This window comes from Hippocampus guttulatus, chromosome 1 (genome assembly GCF_054856545.1).
Source record: "Hippocampus guttulatus isolate MCC_2025c chromosome 1, RoL_Hgut_1.0, whole genome shotgun sequence".
Classification (NCBI taxonomy): Eukaryota; Metazoa; Chordata; class Actinopteri; order Syngnathiformes; family Syngnathidae; genus Hippocampus; species Hippocampus guttulatus.
The window spans coordinates 30578499-30600813 of NC_141261.1; the positions used below are offsets into that span (position 1 = coordinate 30578499).

The 22315-nt window shown below is 40.1% G+C and overlaps 1 protein-coding gene across 1 annotated transcript in view; it reads right to left on the bottom strand.

Annotated features, from left to right (window-relative positions):
* Nucleotides 1-22315, bottom strand: part of mgat5 (alpha-1,6-mannosylglycoprotein 6-beta-N-acetylglucosaminyltransferase) — a 74313-nt gene that overhangs the window by 23729 nt on the left and 28269 nt on the right. The window contains exons 5-11 of the mRNA XM_086126006.1: nt 21362-21451; nt 20211-20282; nt 18666-18827; nt 17738-17907; nt 17500-17634; nt 11005-11138; nt 3413-3546 (exon numbers count right to left, since the gene is read on the bottom strand). Of these exons, the coding sequence (XP_085982132.1) occupies nt 3413-3546; nt 11005-11138; nt 17500-17634; nt 17738-17907; nt 18666-18827; nt 20211-20282; nt 21362-21451 (897 nt within the window). The remainder of the gene's footprint in view (nt 1-3412; nt 3547-11004; nt 11139-17499; nt 17635-17737; nt 17908-18665; nt 18828-20210; nt 20283-21361; nt 21452-22315) is intronic.

Sequence of the window (22315 nt, forward strand, 5' to 3'; positions counted from 1 at the left end):
TGGAAGTATGTGATCCACCAGCAGAGGGGGTGACGCACATTGTCCAACGGCTAGTTTGTCCTGGAGTAGAACTGCCAGAATGGAGTGGAAGGCAGAGCTGAAGTCCACAAACAGGATGCTGGCAAAGTTTCCCGAGGAGTCCATATGTTGCAGTGTGGAATGGAAGGCCATCTATGGACCTGTTGAATCTGTAGGCAAAATGCAGTGGGTCCAGGACGGGTTTCGTGATTGACTTGAGGTGTGGTAGGAGGCGGCGCTCAAAGGATTTCATGGCAACAGACATCAGTGCGACATCAGGTCGTTAAGTCCTGCAATGCATAGCTTCTTGGGCACAGGGACAAAAGTGGACAACTTGGCACAGGCTGGCTCAAGGCATGTCTCCAGGGAGGTGTTGAAAATAGCACTGAAGACGGGAGCCAGCTCATCTGCACAGTGTCTTAGAGTGTATGGAAAGATACTTTACAGCCCGGGGACATTGTGGGTGTAGTAGGGTTAGGCAATATTCAATTTTGACACAGTTTCACCATCTCTTCATTACACCAGGGTGTACAGTATTACCGTCACTAATTTTAGACTGACTTTGTAGCTTGCAAGTCTGAATTCGTAGTTGAAATCCACAATTGATGGTCATTTATCTTTTAACCAAGTTCGAATGGATTCCTAATTGTGCTTTTGCTTGAAAACATGTCAAAGTATTAAAAGAAAAAAACATCCAATTTTAGCAGAATAGTAAATGGTAAATGAAGTGCACTTTTACCGTGCTTTATCGAGAATATATGATGTCCAAAGCTCTTTTTTGAAAAGATCGCAACACACTAACGACAACGTAGCATCAACCTTACTTTAATCGCCACGATCTCTTACAGTAAACTGTTGAAAGGCAGAACATACAGTGTTCCTCCAACCATCCCTTTTCTGAAGCATTTATCCTTTTGGATTAAGGTTAAATCTATTTGCTTGTCCTCAATGCTATTCAACACGAAGCTAACCTGAGTATTCATGTAAAATGCATTCCATTTGGCATAGCTATGTTACACAGCAAAACCTATTTGTCGATGGGGTGGGGGTTGGTTGACCAAGCCTGAAATTGACCGGCCGTTTGGGGAAACTCCAGAATTTCGCCCCAAATTACCTATGGCCATCATACCTCAAGGGGGAAAAAAAAACCTCACGTATTTTTTCATTTTAGCCCCAAATGCCAAAATGCTCCCATACAGGCGACTTGACTTCTCCCCTCCACCGGATGACATGAACACCGTTCCTTGACCACTAATGAATCCACGGGCCATGTGGCACATCTGTGGTTCCGTTGCACTTAAAACATACTCGTGAACGTCGACCAGATGAAATTTTGACCAGCATGCACTGTGAAGCTGCCCGCATTTGCACGCATATTGGTTGCAGTATTGAGCCCTGACGGATGTCCGCAGTTATACTTGATCTCTTTGTTTCATCCACGACTCTGGATAACGTCATGAGATCATGAGAAGAGGAGCGGGGGCAGTAGAATAGGTCATGCACTTTTTTTTTGGGTGATTTAGTTGTAATGGAGAATTTTAGGGAAGTGTAAGTGCTTATTCCATGTTTGTTTGTTGGTTTTTCTAAAAGAACATTCCACCATGATGGCGGTTACTTGTCACTTTGGTACGTGTTGAACGAAAACAATTAAGACAATAAAACAAAACAATCTTTTTGTACTGATAACGGCCACCTGAAAATTTCATAATCTGCTCCCATTTCCGATCATGTGAGAACTCACATTTCAACATCTACTCATTACGCCAACAGCTCGTGGAAAATATTTCAAGTTAATTTCCCCGCGCCCATTGATTCAGCTTCTATTCTTGAGGGAAGACCTTCACAATCTTTTCAACTTTTCCAGAAGCATCTGCTGTAAGATCAGACACTGATCTAAGAGTCCATTGGAGTCAGAGGGCGTACTCGCACTGGGCCATTCAAACCTGAATGGATTTGGCTTCCCCCCTTCCCTGTCCTGTCTCACAAGCTGCCCTTTAATCATTGTGGCTTCACTTCAGTGTGCAATGTTGCATTCTGTATGCGACCAGATGGGTCGTGGACATTTCTGACTGGAATTTGGATAAGATTTCACTTCCCTCTTCTGTCTGCCACACAGCTCTCTAAACATTAGAGTTTCACTACATTATACAATGCTGCATTCTGTCTAATTCCTTTGTTAAGGGGGGGTGGTTATTGTGAATGACTGATGAGGAGTGAATGCATGAGTCAAATAAACATGAACATTCCTGTATGTGACCTAATGTTCCGACTGGATTTTTCAGTCGTTCTCTTATTTCTATGGTTATTGTGGTAATTCTGAACAACAATTGCATATTGTGTGGGTGTGAACATGTGCCCGTGCATTACCTAGCGCGCAGGTTTAATTTTTTTCCCTCTGGATTATTTGTCATCATTGCATCTATTCATATGGTGCAAGGCAGCGCTTATCATTAATAATTGACGAGGATCAATACAGTTCAACGACGTTTCCACTGCACGTGAGCATGTGCTCATGGATGACCAAGCATGTCATGGACTTTTTGACTGCAGGATTTCTAGTTCTTTTTAATTTCAAAGTGAATGTCATCTCGAATGACTTAATTAGATAACTTGATTATATGACGCACGCATGTGCCCGTATGTGTTGACTGAGCTTGCAGTGGACTTGCAAATTGTATTTATTTTCATCATGCAAGGTAGCGGTCATCATGAATATCTATTGCACAATATCTGCCAAGCATTACAACAATTGAATTACGGGCTACGCCAACATATGTGAATGACCAATCATGGTCATTCATGGCTTAACCTATTCCAAGGGTGCCAGCTGAGGGGAAGTACACTGCAGAGTATGCATCAGAGGACATACAGTTAAACAAACTGAACTGTAGGTGTCAAGTGGGCTTTAGTAAAAAGAAATAATTGAGCTACCGCAATTAATCAATTAATTTCCAAAGTAGGTGCAAAACAAACCTTTTGTCAATTAGGCAAATACCGAATGTGACTGACCCACATATCTGAAGGCACTCACTGTGAAACAATCTGTGTGTCAGCTAAAATCTCACCAAGGCAGGGGCAGTAATCCTGCTAGCCATAATATGCCAAACAATGTGCAAATCTCTGCAAGTCTCCTCATCATTTTTTTGTTGCGGATACGGTAATCCCTTGATCTCTATGCTGCAGTGTGAGCATGAATTTGAATAGATTACAAAACTCCACGGAGGGGCTGATAAGCAGAATTGGATCTTCTAAACCACACTGATATTTAGTTGACTGCAAGTTGTACCAATGGTTGTCCAAAAGAGTTTAGAGCACTTACAGAACTAGAAATGGGTTTGGGTTTGTTCAGTGTACGTATACTTATCGGGGTTACGTTAAGGATGAGTTGTCATACCTTCCAAAAGTTGTCAACCTTGCCGTAGACTAGAGACTGATTTTGTCTCTTGACGTCATCAATGTGTTTGATGTCGCTGGCATTAAGGTGCTGCTCCACCACAAAGCCCAGGAAGCTGTTGTCTGGCGTGTGAGCTGTCACAAGTCAAGGAGGAAAACAGTGTTTTATTTTCATACACAAACTAAAGAAGTAGTTTATTCATTGCTTATTATTGTCAGTTGCCTCAAAGCAGAAGCTCTCCGGCACTTGAAGTGTCCCAAGGATTAAGATGACAAAACAATATGCCTCAGATATATTTTTACACACTCGTATGCTCATCATAAAAACCTAACTTCTGCATGACAATGTGGCACAGATGAAGGCCTCTGTACAGCAAAACTCTTTCGGCACTCTGGGATTTTGTGTCCCGTTTCCCCTTGTGCAATGATGCTTTGTAATTAAGGGACCCGCAAAAAGGAATTTGGAGAGGAAGGATTCAGCTGCGGGGGGGCACGGTGACCGACTGCTTAGCACGACAGCTTCACAGTTCAGAGGTTGTGGATTTATATCAGGGCTCTGGCCTTCTTCGGTGGAAATCTCACAGTTCCAAAAACATGCATGTTTAGTTCATTGTAAATTGCCCCAAAGTGTCGATGTGAATATGAATGCTTGTTTGTCTATGTTTGTCCATATGTGCCCAGGCTGCATCCAGTGCAGGTTGTACCTCGACTCCTGCTCAAAGTCAGCTGGGATAGACTCCTGCACACCAGCGATTCTAACGTGGATACGGGGAACAGAACATGGATGGTTGATTCAGTTGGATATTAAAAAGGCCTGGCCCGAGTAAAATAAAAGGCAATCAGTTGTGCTTGAGAGCATGCAGAAAGTTAAAACAGCCTGGGATTGTTTTGGTGTGCATTTGTGGTTTGTGCAGAACTTAATACTATGGTCAGACCAAATGCGAGCTGAGCGTGTCTGGTGGCCTGCTTCCTCATATCGTCAAGGCAGTTTGCACGCAGTTGCGTGCGGGGCGCTGCGTTTGTAGCCAACATTTATTTTGCTCCTTCGCCCACGGAGAAAATATGAATAACGATGGGACCTACTGAGCACAAAGCAGTTGCATCATGTCGATGATCTAAATCTGCTCTAAACAAACAACAAAGAAAGTATGTCCGTATTTATCTCGGCTGACATCCATGAGATAAGTACATGTGATGCTTTGAGCTTTGTAACATGTTTCTATTTCACTTGTAAAATTGTGTTTTTGGCAATTTCTTAAAAAGGTAAACTGTCAGGCTGCCTGTTTAAAAACAACAGCAGCCTGTTACACTCTCCTGTCTGGACTTGTTGACGATGACGTACGGTGATACGGCATGCTCTCTCTCTGGGCAGGGTGCCATACAAGTGCTACAACCGCGGTGAAAGGCCGTCTTCACACTGCACGTGGTTACGCCAGGGTGGCGTGCATTCTCTTCCAGATCAGATTTAGTTCAGTTTGATGCCTTTAAATTCCCCTCCCCATTTTGACATCCAACCAATACTACACACAGTGGAGCCTTTTATCTGCTCTGCCATGTGATTTCAGGAACTTTGTGTCGTGTGTGGCGGTTACAGCGCCGAAGCTAAAAGCAAATAAGAAGATCTGTCTGTGGTTTTGATTTGTCAAACAACTGTCATTTGGAGAGTTGTTTTATGAGTCGCTTGCCTTTATGAAGGCGGATGAGCATGGCTTGTGAACTCTTTCAAATATCCATGTACGGTACTTGCTATAGTTACGAAAACAAAGAAAAGCTTTTCGATATGTGTACTGATAATCTCATCAATGAACTACGCTTGTATAACAGTAATTAGACACGTGTATATTATTCATATTTCTATTTTTGTAAGGCTATATTTTTTAAGCTTCTTTTGAGCACAGCAACTGATTCACACCTTTTCACTTCATTCCCTGAATTGACACTTAACAGACACACATATTTTAGTTCTTGTATCTCTCTCTTTTTTTTTTAAAGGGGTAGTCAAACCAATAATATGTTTGATATGCCTTCACTTGTCTAACCACTACATTTTAATTCATATTTAGTTTGTGGAATACGAGTTGAGAAGCAAAATCGACCCATTTTTAGCCATCTCAGAGGGCGGCCATTTTGCCGCTTTCCGTCAACTGAAAATGACCTCAAATTTGCTCAGGGGTCTCAGCCAGGATTGGTCATGACCTGAGCCCCGAGCAACTGTGATGATGTCGTCTCTGTTCTTGTTGGGCAATGTTCATCGTATCGTGAAATTCCGGTTGACAGAAATGCTTGACATTTACGACTGGGCTCTTCGTCTGAGCAGATCTTGGACCATCCCCTTCCCGATCCTTCTTTCAGGCAGTGACAGTGCATTGTGTTCTTGCTCTTATTTCTGATGTATAGATTTGTTTCTCTTTTTAATTAATATATAACTTTGGAAAATTGCAATGATAATCAAGGGATTACTTATATCATTTATGAGAAGTCTATTATTTTATAATAAATTTTATTTGTGAATATGTTATACACTAAAGTGGCTCTATCTATTGCTACTGAGCGAGGTTTCATAATTACAGGAAAAAGACAATTACTGTGCACTGTATTAATAAAGTCAGTTGTTTTTTGGTGGCCATTTGGGTCTAATAAATCAACATTGAAATCCCCATAAAATACTTTTTTTAAATCACTTGACTAGTTTCTCAGCGAAAATATCAAGACAATATCCTCAAGTTCTTTAGACACAACTTGTAATTACATCATGCACTTTTTAAAATATGTATTTAGACTGTTAAACATTCCATTACATTGTTTGCTGAGTATGTTAATCTTTGAATGCCCGTACATCTCAAAGTTCTGTCAATATACATTGCGACTCCACCTTTCCTGTTCATCCGGTTCATTTTAAACAATTCGTAGCGATCCATTTCGACGTCTCATATTTTCTCAATGTCAAGTCACGTTTCTGATATGGTTATTGTTTGGAATTCATTTATTTTACTTCAAGATTATACATTTTCATGGAGACTTCTGCTGTTAAAAGTATATGACTGACAGTGCGTATTCCATTTTTATATTTACATTAAATTGATCATTGGTATAATTCTCACAACCAGAGTTGTGGTTATTTCTATAGAAGTGGTTGACCGGATTAGGGTTATTTTCAAAATAAAATGTCTTGTTGCCACGATTTAATGACTGTATTTATTTGTATATTAACTCATTGATCTATTTCATATATGCTGGATTCGTTGTTTAGGTACAGTGGTAAACCAATGTCTCAACTTGCTGCTCATTTGTTGAGACATTAGTTCAGCACTAATCCTGAACAAATATTAGGAGTAGTGGTGGTAGTAATCAGGGGCAGGGCACACACAAGGAATGTCGGTGTCTCAACAGAGCCCCTTCTCAACAGCCACATATTTAAGCAGCACGCATTTTTTTTATAAACAGCATAGTGGGCCGTGTCTTTACTGTAAGTCACAGTTTGCAAGAAAAAATGGATGCCGGCTGCAAAAGGCACCTGGGCTGTAATTTAGATCCTCCTGCTGCATGCCACAATCCAATTAGGTTCTCGTTTCTGAGAGATCAAATAACATCTAAGCTTTCCAGAGTTGTGTGATGATGTGAAATGTTGCCAGCATTCAGTTTATTTGCCAAATCTACACATTTGCCAAATGCGAGTGAAAATCTGTGAATGCACAACACCAATGAATAATACATTTATATTCAACATTATTTAGCAGTATTGTAAATCAACATTTGGCAAATGTACACGTTTCAGCAGATAAGGACTAGGAATGATTGGCTGTGTTATTATTAGCTTAATTTGAATGTTTTGTTGGTTGATTACAAAATACTGCAGGTATGCAAATGAAAAAAAACAACTTGCAATGGGGGTTGAATAATTTTCATGGCAATTGTAGTCATTCATGTTCTGTATTCACTGGTTGTCACTGACAAATTTGCTGTCTGTTAATGAATGTCGACGAGTGGCATAATCTAATCGTCGGAGGCTTTATCATTCTGAGAGATCTTAGAGCCAAGGCTGCAAAGATAACACAAACTGCTATGTTCAGCTTCACTGGAATTATTCAATACACAAGACCCCCCCCCCCCATACACACACCCACCCACCCATATATATATATATATATTAGAGCTGTCAGTTTAGCGCGTTATTATCGGCATTAATTTCAATGAATTTTAACGTGATTAAATTTTTTCTCGCGAGATTAATGCGGCAACACGTCACAGCGGATGTTTACTCTATAAATAAACCGGAAACAAAACAACAAGCGCGCTGCAGAAGTCCACGCCCATGTCTGTTTTGCCAGCGCGAGTCACCGAAAACGGATACTTAGTGTTTATGAATGGAAAGTTTACTTTTAAAAAGTTGTCAGATAGTTCCAATGACAAGACTGAGGTTACCTGTATGTTTTGCAGTCGTAAACTGAGCGATCATCATAGCACGTTGAGTCTGAAATACCACTTCATGGCCAAGCACACAGCTGATGTGAGTACTCCGCCCCCTCGTCTAAGACAGACAGCTATGGATCATTTCAAAGCGAAGACAATGGATCACACGACAAAGAACAAATTTGCTGAAGCTATCGCTAAATGTATGGCTACTGCATGCAAGCCTGTCAACATTGTCCACAGCTCGACTCAAGCTGAAATCATTCGCATTGCATCTAACGACTCCACTACGGATTGCCAGCGAGAGCCTCCATTACAAGCTGTGTACAGAGATTGTACGTAGCGGAGAAGGCACTGTTTCGGGAGAGAAATAAGAGACTAGGTTGATGAGCCTCTGGTGAATAAAGAGCAGGTAGTCTGTTGAGCACGATGTATGCCACGGACACGATTGTTACTTGTTTGGAACTATTTTGTGTGGAAGGTTACCGTGTTCTGTGTCCATATAAATAAAGGGGGTGGAGCTTCTCTGTGTTCATCTGACAGTGACGGTGAAGTTCAGCAGTGGTAGCGACCTAGCGAAAATAAAACGTCACCAGTGTTGTCATCAAACCAAGTGTAGTCATCCGAAATGATGTCTCTGTGTTTGTCTGACAGTGACGGTGCGCTGAGGCACGTCGAGAGTTCAGCGGTGCGGTGGTCGCGACCACGTTGAAAATAAGAAAATGTCTCCAGTGTTGTTTCGAACCAAGTGTAGTCATCCGAAATGATGTCTACACAAAACCATAGAGAGACTTCCGCGCAAGAAGGACCAACAGAATCAACATAGCCTATGACTGCTGTATTCAAAGCAAACTTGAGAAAAACAAAGTATGCAACCATGGCTTAAATCCACTATAAACTGAGTACTAGTATACCTTAGATGTGCGCTTTATAATGTTATATTGCTCTGTTTTGATTCCCTAAAAAGAGCTGTTCAAGCAGCTGTTGTGTGACAAAATATTTTTTTTCACTGTTGTTGATGGACAGTAATATTGTGTGAGAGATTATGTGTGAATAACTGCTCCAAGTGAAAAATGTTCATGTAAAATTGAAAATCTAAATTGTTATTTCAGTAAATATTTGCATTTTGCACATAGAAAACGGATTCATGATTCCGTGTTGATGAGAGCATTAAAATGGGGAAAAATAGGACAAAAAATATAAAAGGAAATTCACAAACGATAAAAAATGCGTGAGTAATCATGATTAATTTTTAGTGAATTTGAGTTAATTATGACAGTTGCATTTTTAATTAGATTAAATATTTTAATTGTTTGACAGCTCTAATATATATATATATAATATATACTGTATATATATATATAATGTATATATAAATAAAACCTGTCCACGCTGTGAAACCTGTCCTCTATTCTTCAGTAGGGCTGGTTGATTTATCATTATCATTTAAATATATCTTCACATGAAGCATTCAAGCAATATCAAAAAAGACTGACAGACAAGACTGAAAAGCAGTAGACACCCAGCATACAGCATAAATGCTTGAAATTTTTTTTATTTATTGCTGAATGTGTTAATGTTGTTGACTGGCATTGAGTTCTAACTAAAAGAAGCTGTACTTTCGACATCCTTTTGAATGTATATTTTGCTTAGTTTTCACTGCAAACATAGTTGTATCGTTGTCATATCATTGGAGATATCTGTCAGGAATATCCAGATATTTAATTTTGTCCGCCCATCCCTACTTTGCAATTGCACTGCTAAAGGTGCATGCAAGTGTCCTACGCGTGTTGAGTATATAGCGGTATTTAAACTGGATAGTTGTTTAACTCATACTTGACCTTTGATCCACACATTACAATTACCAGGAGAACTGCCAAACAAAGTCAGTCCAATGACCTCAAGATTAAAATCAACGGAACTCTCAAGTAGAGCTGAAACGCCTCCTTCAGTAATTTCAGTACCTTGATTAAAAAAAATGCTTGAGATGCCTCAAGCATTTTTTCTGCTTTGAATACCCGCTTATTCACATGGAGACTGTCAGGAAGAAGAATTCAAGGAAACCACAACGACAATTGTTCATGCTACACATTACAGTGACGCGCCACCAACGTGGTAAGAAGGCCAACTTACAAATAAATATTACTTTACCAAATAAAATATGGGCATCAATGGCTTGGCATACTGTTATTTTGAAGTTGTTTCCGGCAGCGTGCCCCAGTGTAAAGGCAAATTTGACTCGTCTACCAGACTGTTTGGAGCAGTTATTGCCGTCACAAATTGTTGCTAACGATGGGAACAACACAATGTTGTCCTGAAATACTGATCAATTGCTAATTAAGGGCGCTAGTTGCCGCCATTTAGTGCTAGCCGCTCCAGTCTCGCTAGCAGCGCTAGCCGCTGGCAGCGCAAAATGCAGGCAGCGCTCAACTTAATAGACCTAAATGACTCTGGACACTTCGATGCTGCCAGCTTGACACATTTGCCATTCCTACTGACCACTTTTCAATAAACGAGGCTTATTCAAGTGTGTTGTTTTGGCTGGCAAAATTGCGACTGTGTTTCTGATGTCACCTCATCTCATTGACTGAGAAATGTATCCAAATTCAATGTTTCTACAGAGGACAATATTGATATACGCACAATTTAAATTAAATATAAAACACTGATTATCTAAAAATGAAAAACAGTTAGCTGTTCATTAAGTTTTTGTCTTCTGTATCTTTAAATAAAAATCTGGTTTTATGTATATAATTTTCAGTAGGATATCTGAACACCAAAATGTTCAATCGCTGCAACGATACTCTTGAAACTCCTGTAAATAGCAATTTTTTTAATTGTAAAAACAAAAAAGTTGTTTTAATTAAGATGGCACTCATAACACCAATTCAAACTATGGCGCATGTGCCAATAACTTGACCTAATTTTAAATGACTGAAGAGTGAACTTGAGTAATTAAAGATCAACTATGTAGGAAGGCTCGTGTCATTCTACATCCTGCCTCTGAAATGTCAGTCCCGCTGTCTCAGCAAAAACGAAACAAACGTTAAGTGCACTTTTGTTCATTATGTACACTGTTTTGTTTTTTTTTGCATTCACACCAGCCTTCATTAAGCCATTTAGATGGTTATCAGAAGCACTCGTGTTGAAGACTTTGGAGCATGTGGCTCTCTTTTGACTTACGAAACATGGTGTTAAACTGCTGAGGATTGAGATTCCACTTCCCCCAGGGTGTCTTGTGACCTTTGGACTGGGCATAATGGGCGTGATTGAACTCTGGTTCTGTTCCAAAGGAATCCAGCACCCTCAACATGCACCTGTGGTGTGACAAACAAGTTTTAGTGTGCAACCAAGGCAACAACACAAGTTATGCAACACCCAATTTGTCTATGCCGTTTAACCTGTTCTGGGTTCTCGGGCTCCAAGAGGTGACCACACCTAGTAACATGGACAAGGCCATTGTGATTTGGACAGTGACTGAAAATGAGTCCGGGTCTGCTGTGTGGGAACTCCTGTATGTGAACCCCAACACTAAAAATGGCTCAGGAAGGAGTGGGACAAAATATCCATCCACTCATCCATTTTATTCTACTTTTATTTTTCAGGGTTGAGCTGGGTCCAGTACAGAACAAGTGAAAATAAATACACTAAAGGGTAGAGATGCATGACATCACATTCATTCAGCCCGATATCAACGAACCTGGATCAATAACAAAAGATGCTTCAAATACCGGTACATCAACATTAGTCCGGTTACTGTCCCTTTAGGAGCGTCACAGGACTCTAAGCTTCTGCTGCAAGACTTGGCAGGTAATCATGGTGCGGTGATCACAAGTGTGGGATTTTACTTGGGACTGTTTTATTTTATTCCAAACCAATGTTACTTTGCAGATGTGTTTACCAGAAGTCTACAATGCTGTTTGCTACACAACATGCAGTTTCACCATGGACGTATTGTGTTATAATGAACTCTGAGCCAAACAGACCCATGGGAGCGGCAATACGTTATCAACCGTCCAAGGCCTGCTCGAGCTCATATCTACAGTCTCTGCACCCATCCAGCGTTCGGGATATTTGCTTCAAGGACTATTTAAACACTATTCTTCAACACCAAAGTGTGCAGTAACTGACCTAGATTCTACCGTTGGCCTCAATGCAACGCAAGATTCCACTTAAGGTAAGTCATTTGAAACTAAAAGAACAACTATTCCCTAGTTAAAACAACACAGAAGCAATGCATCTGATGACTATATTAATAAAATTTCAAATAATAGAATGTCGATCTTTGTTCAACATTTTGGGCACTGTATGGTATAACTATAGCACGAGATCAACAGGGCTGTACATAAGTGGTGTGCGGGTGCGTACGGGCACGGCAAACATTAAATTGTCCACCAGATTCAAGCCTGTCACCGCACAACTGCGTACGAAGTTATGAGGCTTTATTTATTTATTAACAGCAGTGAACGGGGCTTGAGGTGCATGTATAGTGGAAGCGAAAGCGAGCGTTGTGCTTATTTTAAATACAACTGCTCCCCCACCCCCACCCTCCGCCCCTTCAACCACACGAGCTGTGCCGTAGTTCACAGTCAGAGCTCCAGCGAGGGAGACCACTTTCAAGACAATTAAATCTCCAAGGTGGGCTGGTCCTGATCACATGTTCCATAATTAATGTTCATGTGGCCTGCTATGGTGGGGCTTTCATATCATATTTTGTAGCCTTCACAAAAATACATTAGTTAGTCTTGTGAAAGAAGTTTCTCTGCTCTTAAAACTGAACAAAACATACACTAGAACAAGAATGCCAAGCAGCCTCTTGAGCAGTTTAAGAATACAGTCAACATTTCTTCGAACATCTCTTCTCGACCAAATCGATTTATGACCAGAAAATTCGAGATTTTTATGCCTCTGACTACGACCAAAAACCGGTTTTCGACCAAACTGAGCAAACCCGAATACGCCACTTGACTACTCTCGGTTTCCTTACATGAGAAGTGACGCTTCCTCGTGTAGCGTTAATTGTGAGCAGACGTGTTGGTTATGATTTACGCAAATCTGACTGTTTTTATGTTATTTCTGCATAGTGTATTAGCCCCCAATCGTGGGCTAATAAAATAGTTTCGGATTGAGAACAAATCGCTTTTCGAACAGCCTTCTGGAACGGATTATGGTCAAAAACGGAGGTATGACTGTACTAAATTTTGAGTCAAACAGTGCCTAATCTCTCAGAATGGAAAAAAATTAAAAACGTCAAACAATCTGCTTTCTTCATAGAAATAGGAGACTTGTGCTCATGTAAAACATGCAAATTATAAAGATCTGTAAATGCTCCCTTTGACACAGCACAGACCATGACTTTCAAATTTCCTGTCCAGTATTCTATTTCTACACGTCAAACCGTGTCTGTGGTCGAATCGGTGGCTGCATTTTACAACTAAAGCAACAACTCTGCAGATCCTTTAGACCATAGGTGTCAAACTCAGGTCCTGGAGGGCCGCTGTCCTGCATGTTTTCCAAGTCTCCCTGTTGCAACACACCTGATTCAAAGGATCAGATCACCAGCAAGCTCTGCGGAAGCCTGACATTGAACCTGTTTATTTGAATCAGGTGTGTTGCAACAGGGAGACTTGGAAAACGTGCAGGACAGTGGCCCTCCAGGACCTGAGTTCGACACCTATGCTTTAGACACGAAAGAAAATATCACGTTGCTGGGTCAGGAAAACAATGAGCACCAATCAGCAACACTGAACACTCAACAAGAACAAAACACATCCCCATTTGTCCAAGCAGACGATCTCTGCAGGTGGTGAAGTGATAATGGGGGAAGATTGTTAAATTTGGCTTTCAACAGATGTTGTTGTTGTTGTTTATTGTTTATTGAGCATATATAGTATACACAATAACAGGTTGACAAAAGTCAAACAAAAATTAGTAAGTAGATAAAAGAAGAAAACACACATCATCACGGTTGTATGCTCAAGGGAGTAGGAAGAAGTAAGTAACTTATCTAGTCCTACCCCTTATTTTGTAGCAATTTGATTTGATCATTTTTCAAAACAAAGAAGAAAAGAAAAATGTACATATCATCAAATGCTTTTACCCTTACGTATACTATACTATTCTATTTATACACCTTTTGGTTTGTATATATATAGTTATTCTTTCTCCTTTTGTATTTCAATTTTCTGATATTCATTATAATTTTCATTTCTTGAATACAATTGATAAGTTGATCAAATCCAAAACAAGAACAAACGGTTGTCTTACTATATTTTATAAGTATATCAAATTTATCTTTTTAATTCTGATTCATGTAGTTTTTTTGTACTAATCTTTTGAATGTGTTTTTGAACTCCTCCAACGATTTGCTCATTTTCAGGTCCGTTTCAAGCTTATTCCACAGGTTGACACCTATTACTGATACACACCTTTGCTTGATGTTTGTTCTTGTTCTGGATTTTTTGTATTGATTAGTACCCCTTAGATGATAACAGCTCTCTCTAATTTCAAAAAGCTGCTGGATATTTTGGCAGAGGAGATTGTTATGTGCTTTATACATGAATTGGGTAATCTTGAAGTCAACCAGGTCGTAGAATTTCATTGTGTTTAATTTGATGAATATTGGATTTGTGGGTTCTATATATTTAGACCTATTGATTATTCTGATTGCTTTTTTTTGTAGTTTTAAAACAGGGAGTGTGTTTGTTTTACAAGCTTTTCCCCATATTTCTACACAGTAGGTCATATATGGGAGTAATAATGAGTAATATAATGTATACAAGGAACTCTTACTCAACACATCCTTCGTTTTGTGGAGTATCCCGATAGTTTTGGATATTTTTTTTATAATGTTATCTATGTGTGGCTTCCAGGATAGTTTTGTATCTATTACTAGTCCAAGAAACTTATTTATGTCACCACATCCTTCTAAATTGGCACTTTTTGAGGACCAAGATAATGAATTTGACAACTGCATGTTTAATTTGACAACATACAAAAGACTGTGCATATCAGGTCTGTGACGTACTTTCAATAGGTAGGTGTTATGCAAATTCGTTTCCTGTTAACTTCCTGCTCCATTCACGACAGTTGGAATAATGAATGGTCAAAAACACTTATGTGCTTCTACTAAAAGAGGAATTTGCACTATTGAATTTCAACTACATTTGTTGCACCATTGAATGTTTCGACATAAATAGCCAGGAAAAGAACTGCGTGAACAACATCTGGACCGTAGATTACGCCGGACTACGACAATGGGAGCGGATGTATTTTATGTTATCTGAGAGTGAAACAAAACCTGGTGACAAGCAGGAGGAACCAAGGGGCCGTCAATGCCCCCTGATTTACTGCAGCTCTTTTGCTGTCAGTATGAGCTGATGAGTGCCACTTCAAACAAAACCAAACAGACTTTGCCGATAGTTCACAATGGACCAAGTGGACAAAAAATAGAATTTTTGCTTTGTGACGTATGTGTAGAAAATAGACCCGCTGTCTCCACTCCAGCCCGTCATTGGTAGATACTAAAAGCTAAGTTTCAGTTGTTTTATATGAAGGGTACAAGTCACGAAAAGAGCTAGAGGGGAATGTAGTGGCTGGAGTCTGAAGAAAAAAGCGAGTGTTTATTGCCCACCCCCGCATCAGACCAGTATTTTTAAAAAGTACCGTGGCTAAAATGTGCCTGAGCCAGAAGAATAAAAGAAAACAGACACTGAAATTTGCAAGTTACCTACAAGATTACACTTTCAAACAACTCTATTTGTTCAAGAAATGTTGCAAATGGCTCTGACATTGCCAAACACAAATTCCACCTTGCATTTGTGACCAAGTTATGCGCGCTTTGCTTACAGACAAATTGTTGGAAATGGGCACTTGAAAAAGAAACTACTTGAGTTGGTCATATCAAAAATGTTCTTAACGGCAACCTTTTGGAAGCTGAGAGCTGCTTCTTGACTGATTAATGTGAAGGACGAGCAATTTGTCGCATACTTCTGAAATAATACATTTGCTCAAATGACCTTCAATTTAAGATGGTAATATTGTTAATTTAGGATGGTCATTTATGTTTCAAGATTTCTCATCATAATTCGGAAACAGATGAATATGCAAAACATTATCTGATATACTGTATATCTTTGCCAATGTTGACATTTTCAAATCACCGGTTCCACAACAATCCATGGAAAAGTCCCATCAGTGGTGGGCTCTTTTTACAACAGGTCTGCGCCTACTCATGTTGTCCTTGGGGGCTACTTGGTGCCCATAGGGTGCCATGACGGTGACCTCTGCTTTATATGCGATGCACCCACACTACTCTAAATACGATATTCTCATTCATATTGTCTTTACGGAATGAATTAAGCATATTATTGTAAGAACATTTTTTACTCGGCTTCCATTTTAATTAGTGGACAGGCACTCCAACAATTCATCAATTACTGTAATGACAAACAATTTAAAAAGCGAATTTTGCATTCGTCCTGTGAAATAAAAATAAGAATCAAACTCTGCAAAACATATTAAACTGCAGCTTCAAAGCCAGGACAAAAATAACACATAAAAAGAAGCACGCAGTACAACAGGAGCCACTTAGTCCCAATATAGTACCGATACCTCGTCATTCGACAAAAAATATGAATTTTGGTTAGACATTTCAGTGCCACTCAATAATTTGCCTTCTGAGCTGTAGTAAGACACACGATGCGTTCAAAGGTTGGTGCTTGCAATGTGGAGGTAGGTATGAATTATCTTGATCAAATGGCAAGTTCTGTGACTTGCAAGAAATGTAAGAACCATGTCTGCACTTTGACAGGCAGTGAAGCGAGCGGGCGTGTGGGCAGTCAAAAGAAAAGAGAACCAAAGTTCAGAGAACCGGTATTTATAGCTGAGCCGAGCAGCATACTTGAGTGAAGATCGGCAGAGACACGCGCAGGTGTACGGTGAGTGAAATCAAAACAGAGGCACTTGGAAACATGGCCATTCATACACAAGTAGTGGGGCGGGCCAATATACTCGTCGGTCATGGCTGCCCGTCGATGGACAGTGATAAGAGCATCATGTGTTGAATGACTTTAGCTCTAGACCTAAACTCAGGGTCAGGCACTAAATTGAAGTCAGGAGAGGTGTTAAATTTTGCCCGGAAAATGTTTCTCACCAATAATTGCTGACTCTGTTGCTGAATCAGTATTAGAAAGAGAATCATCTTTTGGGGATCAATATGTTAAAAGTACCCAAGGAAGTTACCAACAGTAGTTTGAGCAACTTTCACAAAAATGAACATTTAGGACATAACACAGTTATGGTACTGTACATGATGAGAATTCAGATTCAGATTTGAAACTGGTTGTACATTTTTCACATATTAATTCACATGTTACCCTTCCCAAGTTGTGGGCATCATTTTAATGTTAGTACTTGCACTGAGGTTTTTGATTGTAATCATTTGACATGTAAAATTATTTATTTTACAGTAAGTGACACTGAGTCGTATTTTTTCTCTTGGCAATGAAACTTCGTGTCTGTTTTGTTTTTTTCTGTTTGGTTTTGGGTTTTTTTTTCTGGTTCGGGTACACTTTAGCCACCGGTACCTTTTAAAAATACTGGTCTGACACGGGGTGGGGAGTTGGCAACTAAAAATGAACCCTTTGTACTATCAATGTAGAATAAAAAAGTACTTACTGATAGTGGACCCACGAAGGACCAAGTGTTTTCTTAAACTGGGTGAGGCCCACAATATCAATGTATATGAGCTCAACAACCTTGTCACCCTGGGTGGGGCAACTGGACTTATTCCCCATCACTCGTCGCATGATCCTGGAGAGAAATGATTGCAGTCATTTTGCAGGAACTGTGGGTCACTTTCTTGAACAGAAGAATACAATCAATTTTGTCCATATGTGTACTTTTATGTACTTACTCTTTGAGCTCAGCCAGGGAGGCAGAGATCCGGACATCGTGACCAAGCAGGTAAAGCGTGGTAATGAGATCACTCCACTGGACCAACTCACCCAACGGGCCGCCGCTGAAGGCATTTTCTGCTATTTTGAAGCCTGACTCCTTCGTAAGCAGACCCAAGTGCACCAGGACCTGATAGAGGTGACAAAAACGTGCAATGTCAGGTTGGCACTGGGTCATGAAAACCTCTGAGCAAATGTGGCTTAACAGTATAAATGCGAGCATACGGCAGAGACATTGGATCCCAAATGATATCAAAAGCATCAGGGAAGATGTTTTGGCATAGCTTGATGGCCCGACATTCTTGGCGAACTCCCCTGCCTGCTGCGGGCACTGCTTTATTCCATTCAAAGAGTCATAGTACACATAGGAACAAAGGATATTGCAAAACGTTGGCCATCTTCGAGCCTTATTTATGGCGACGACACTAGGACAAAATACATAGCTGATGCCTGTAAAATCTGTGGACCACAGTCCATATGCAATGCTGTTGGGTTTTTTTTTTCCAGTAGACAGATACAAAGGGCAAAACCAGAGTTGAAACAACAATGCAGCTGTTTTTAAAAATGAATTACCGGTACATAAAATTAACACATTGCACATCATTTCAAATAAGAGCTTATCATATTTTTAAATGTAAATGTTCATAGTGAATACTGCCCTGAAGCATAATTTGGGGGGGCGGAATGTGAATTGAATCAAAATCCCAATTTCTGTCAGGAAAATTACAATTTAATCTTTTCATGAAAGGTTTCAGACCAACATAGTCCTCAGAACTAATGTCAATTCTTTGAACAGATAGCTACACCAATATAATAATATGCAAAACTGAAAGCCCCGCCCCCAACATCGCCCCACCCCGCCCACCAGCAGATTGGATCAGTAGCTACCTTCTTTCTCCTCCGTTTGGTCAGGTTCTGCTTGGCGGCCAATGATCGAATTGCATGGACCCATGGCTCAGCCATGCGTTTGATCCTCAGCATCATCCAGCGGAACTCCTCCCGTTGAGACATCACACGGTACAACTCCTCAAAACTGGTCCGGATCTCCGCCTAAACACATGTGAAACAATGTTGTCCCAAAAAATGTGAACACATATCCATGGATATTATACGTGAGGTGCAGACTTCATTGAGAAGGCTTGACATTAAACACTGTAAAAACGTGTTACAAAAAGCAAAGACATGAATGCATCTTATGACAGCAATACATTCGGACTTTCTCTGAATCCTGAGGAAAATAAAATAACTAGCAAATGAGGTAGCTGGTTGACAGACAGAGTAAAAGATAGGAAGAGGATTGGTACACACAAATTATGGGGCCAATGTAAGATTCTAATGTGGCACGAACAAGGTTTAAATAGTACTAGTCATGCAAAGGATCATCTTTGAACCGTGATGGTTCGGGCCGCACATGGTTAGCGCATTGATTGGTGGAAAAAAAAAAAAATTGCACGCATTCACATTCGAGTGTGACATGGAAAGGAATTTTCATTCCCATCTAGGGATAGGTATTGATACAATTTTAATCGATACTACTACTCTTCACCTTATTGCCTTAACAGTATTCGTCCTTTTTTTGCTTAGAAAAACACAGAAAAAAAATATTAGAACTCCCATTGCTGGGTTTTTTCTAAGTTTTTTTTTTGTTTTTTTAAATGAATGTACTTGTCTTGCAACTATAATGAGATCGGTGCAACATACAGACATAAATATATAAATAATAATCTACATAAAAAGAAATGATTTGTTAAACATTATATTAACTCTTGTTTAGTGTTAACAGAAAACTCATGGAGAGTGCCAAGGCCAGAACATGCAGTTGGGCTGCAAAAAGCAACCTCTGTATGATGAGATGCACATTTTCTGTTTGTTTGTTAAGCTCGCTTGTGTTTCCCCTTGACATTTAAATGATTGATTGCACTTGCGACAACGTGCATTAGGCAGCAACGTTGTGACATCTTCCCCCCCTTCACTCTACGGGCACAACCACTCAAACCAAGAATAGCCAAACTTTTATGTGAGTATGCACCAGTTGCATTCAATGTAAATGGATTAGTCATGCCTTGATTGAAACGCTCAGCTGCTTCATAACAACTAACCCGATGTCAACGATGCCAGCTCGTGCAGAGTGAGTGTAAATTATTAAAGCCCCACTCCTCTGAGACTTGAGAGCCAGTGACTTTGTGGCCTATGATCCCAAGTTGGTGATGTGGTGACGGAGCAGCTTCGAAGCCCGAGTAGGTGGGGCTGAGACGGACGGCGCTCGACACAACTACTCTTCCCATGGAGTGATGAACATTGAGACTTTTAGAGGTACTTTTGTATCCCTTTTCACCTTCATGCAAGTTATTAGTTTTGGATATAAAGCGATAGGTGACCATACGAAGAGAGCTAAAGAAAATTCTACACAAAAGATAATTCAATGTGCCATACCTGCCCTCTCCTATCCATGTCTTCATTCAAGCGCTTTGTCCTCCAAGGCAGATGGGGACACCAGTTCTCCACCTAACAAAAAATATGATGCAGATAACTTGGTGCAGTAGGTAAAAGTCCTCAAAAGTGCAACACTCACAAAAACACAATCATTCGTTGCTGACATCCATCACAAAATCCTGTCCTTGCTCAATCACCACAATAACTCAGTGAATGTGACTGTCTTCTACCATGTAATATAGATGAAAATAATTACACACACACACACACACACAGGCACGCACACACACACTAATCCGGTCATCCTCACGGAGGTCACCGGCATGCCGGAGCCTATCCCAGCTAACTTCGGGCAGTAGGCAGGGTGCATCCTGAACTGGTCACCAGCAAATCACAGGGCACAAATAGACGAACAACCATTCACACTCACAATTACACCGAGGGACAATCTAATGCAGTGGTGTCAAACTCCTTTTTGTCGCGAGTCACATTGTAGTTACAGTTTCCCTTGGAGGGCCGTTATGAATTTTAGGAAAATGCTTAATCCCCTCCACATATTATATACACAGCGCACAACAAATTGATGAATAACTAGTTTTAACATCAGAAATGAAGAATAATAACTTTTATTGTGTATTACATATGACAATTTGACATTTTGGGTCAGACTTTTTAGCAAGCATCGTTGAACTTGACATGCTTGATTTGCTTTCGCGGGCCACATAAAATGATGTGGCGGGCAAAATCTGTCCCCCCGGCCTTGACTTTGACACCTGTGATCTAGTGTGTTAAATTAACTTACAATGCATGTTTTTTGAAATGAGGGAAGTAACCACAGTACCCGGAAAAAACCCCAAACAGGCATGGGGAGAACATGCAAATTCCACACAGGAAGTCCAGAGTCCGAATTCGAACCCATGACCACTGCACTCTGAATCGGATGTGCTAAACCAGTCACCCACCATGGCGCCCAACAAAAAAGCAAAACAAATAAAAAACAACATCTGATAAGAGAGTGTTTGTATCTGTTTGGAAGATTGAATGAAAGGCACAGATTTTTTTTTTAACAAAACATGGTTTGTGGTCATTAACTCAGTTCAAAATCCTTACTCCTGTGACATTTCTGTCATCGTTGAAATGTATGCACTCACCTCACTGAGGTAAATGAAGAAGGAACAAGTGGATCCATCGACACCATAATTGGTATAGCAGGAGTCTGAGCGCCACATTTCCTTCATCCACTAAAGTAAGGAATTGAATAGAAAAGTAGAGTGAAAACATTTTGTTGACTTGTATGAATCTTATACAAACTTAAAGGGGAAATCAAGTAATCTTTTTTCTTCAATATGTTCTATCTCACTCGTCTAACAATGATATTCTGGCAAAATTGCATTTGTGCAATAAGAATTAAATGAAATAATTAATTATGAGCTGCACCATTTTGGAAGAAAATGTCATCAGAGACCCAAACTGGTGAAATAACCAGAGGTGGGCATTTTGTCAGACCATCACTGCTTCTGTCAGTATTTCACGCAGACCCATATGGGTCTAGTCCTTCCCTCGGTGGCAATAGCAATTTCACGTCACTCATGCACACAAGCGGACATGCAGCTAAATAAAGAAAATAAAAATACATTAAAAAAACAGTGTGCTTATTGGTGAAATAAAAACAACATGGGACATGTCAATGATGTCTTTGGGACTGAAAGTTATAAAACACAGTTTTATTTTTTTTGTCTGCATTTCAGGTGTGCGGCACCTGCATGTGGCATCGTACCGGTAAGACCGTTCTCGACGCCGTTTGACTCTGGCCGCCGACTAGACATAGTGGGTCAGCCTGAAATAATAGCTCACTGACAGATTCACTAGACTGACGATATCCACTTCTGCAAACAACGTCACGATTACCGTAGCTTGGGAGTATGTGTTCAAAAAAGTTAGTAAAAACAATATCAACAAAAAACACATTTAAGTCAATGTGATTCATTAAAATTGAACACTTGCAACAGTGTCAAGCTGTCAGCAGGAAAGCTAACTGTACAGATTCGTTTTCACTCATTAAGCTGTCTTTGGAAAGCAGTCCGTCAGTTGTGGCGAGTCTACTG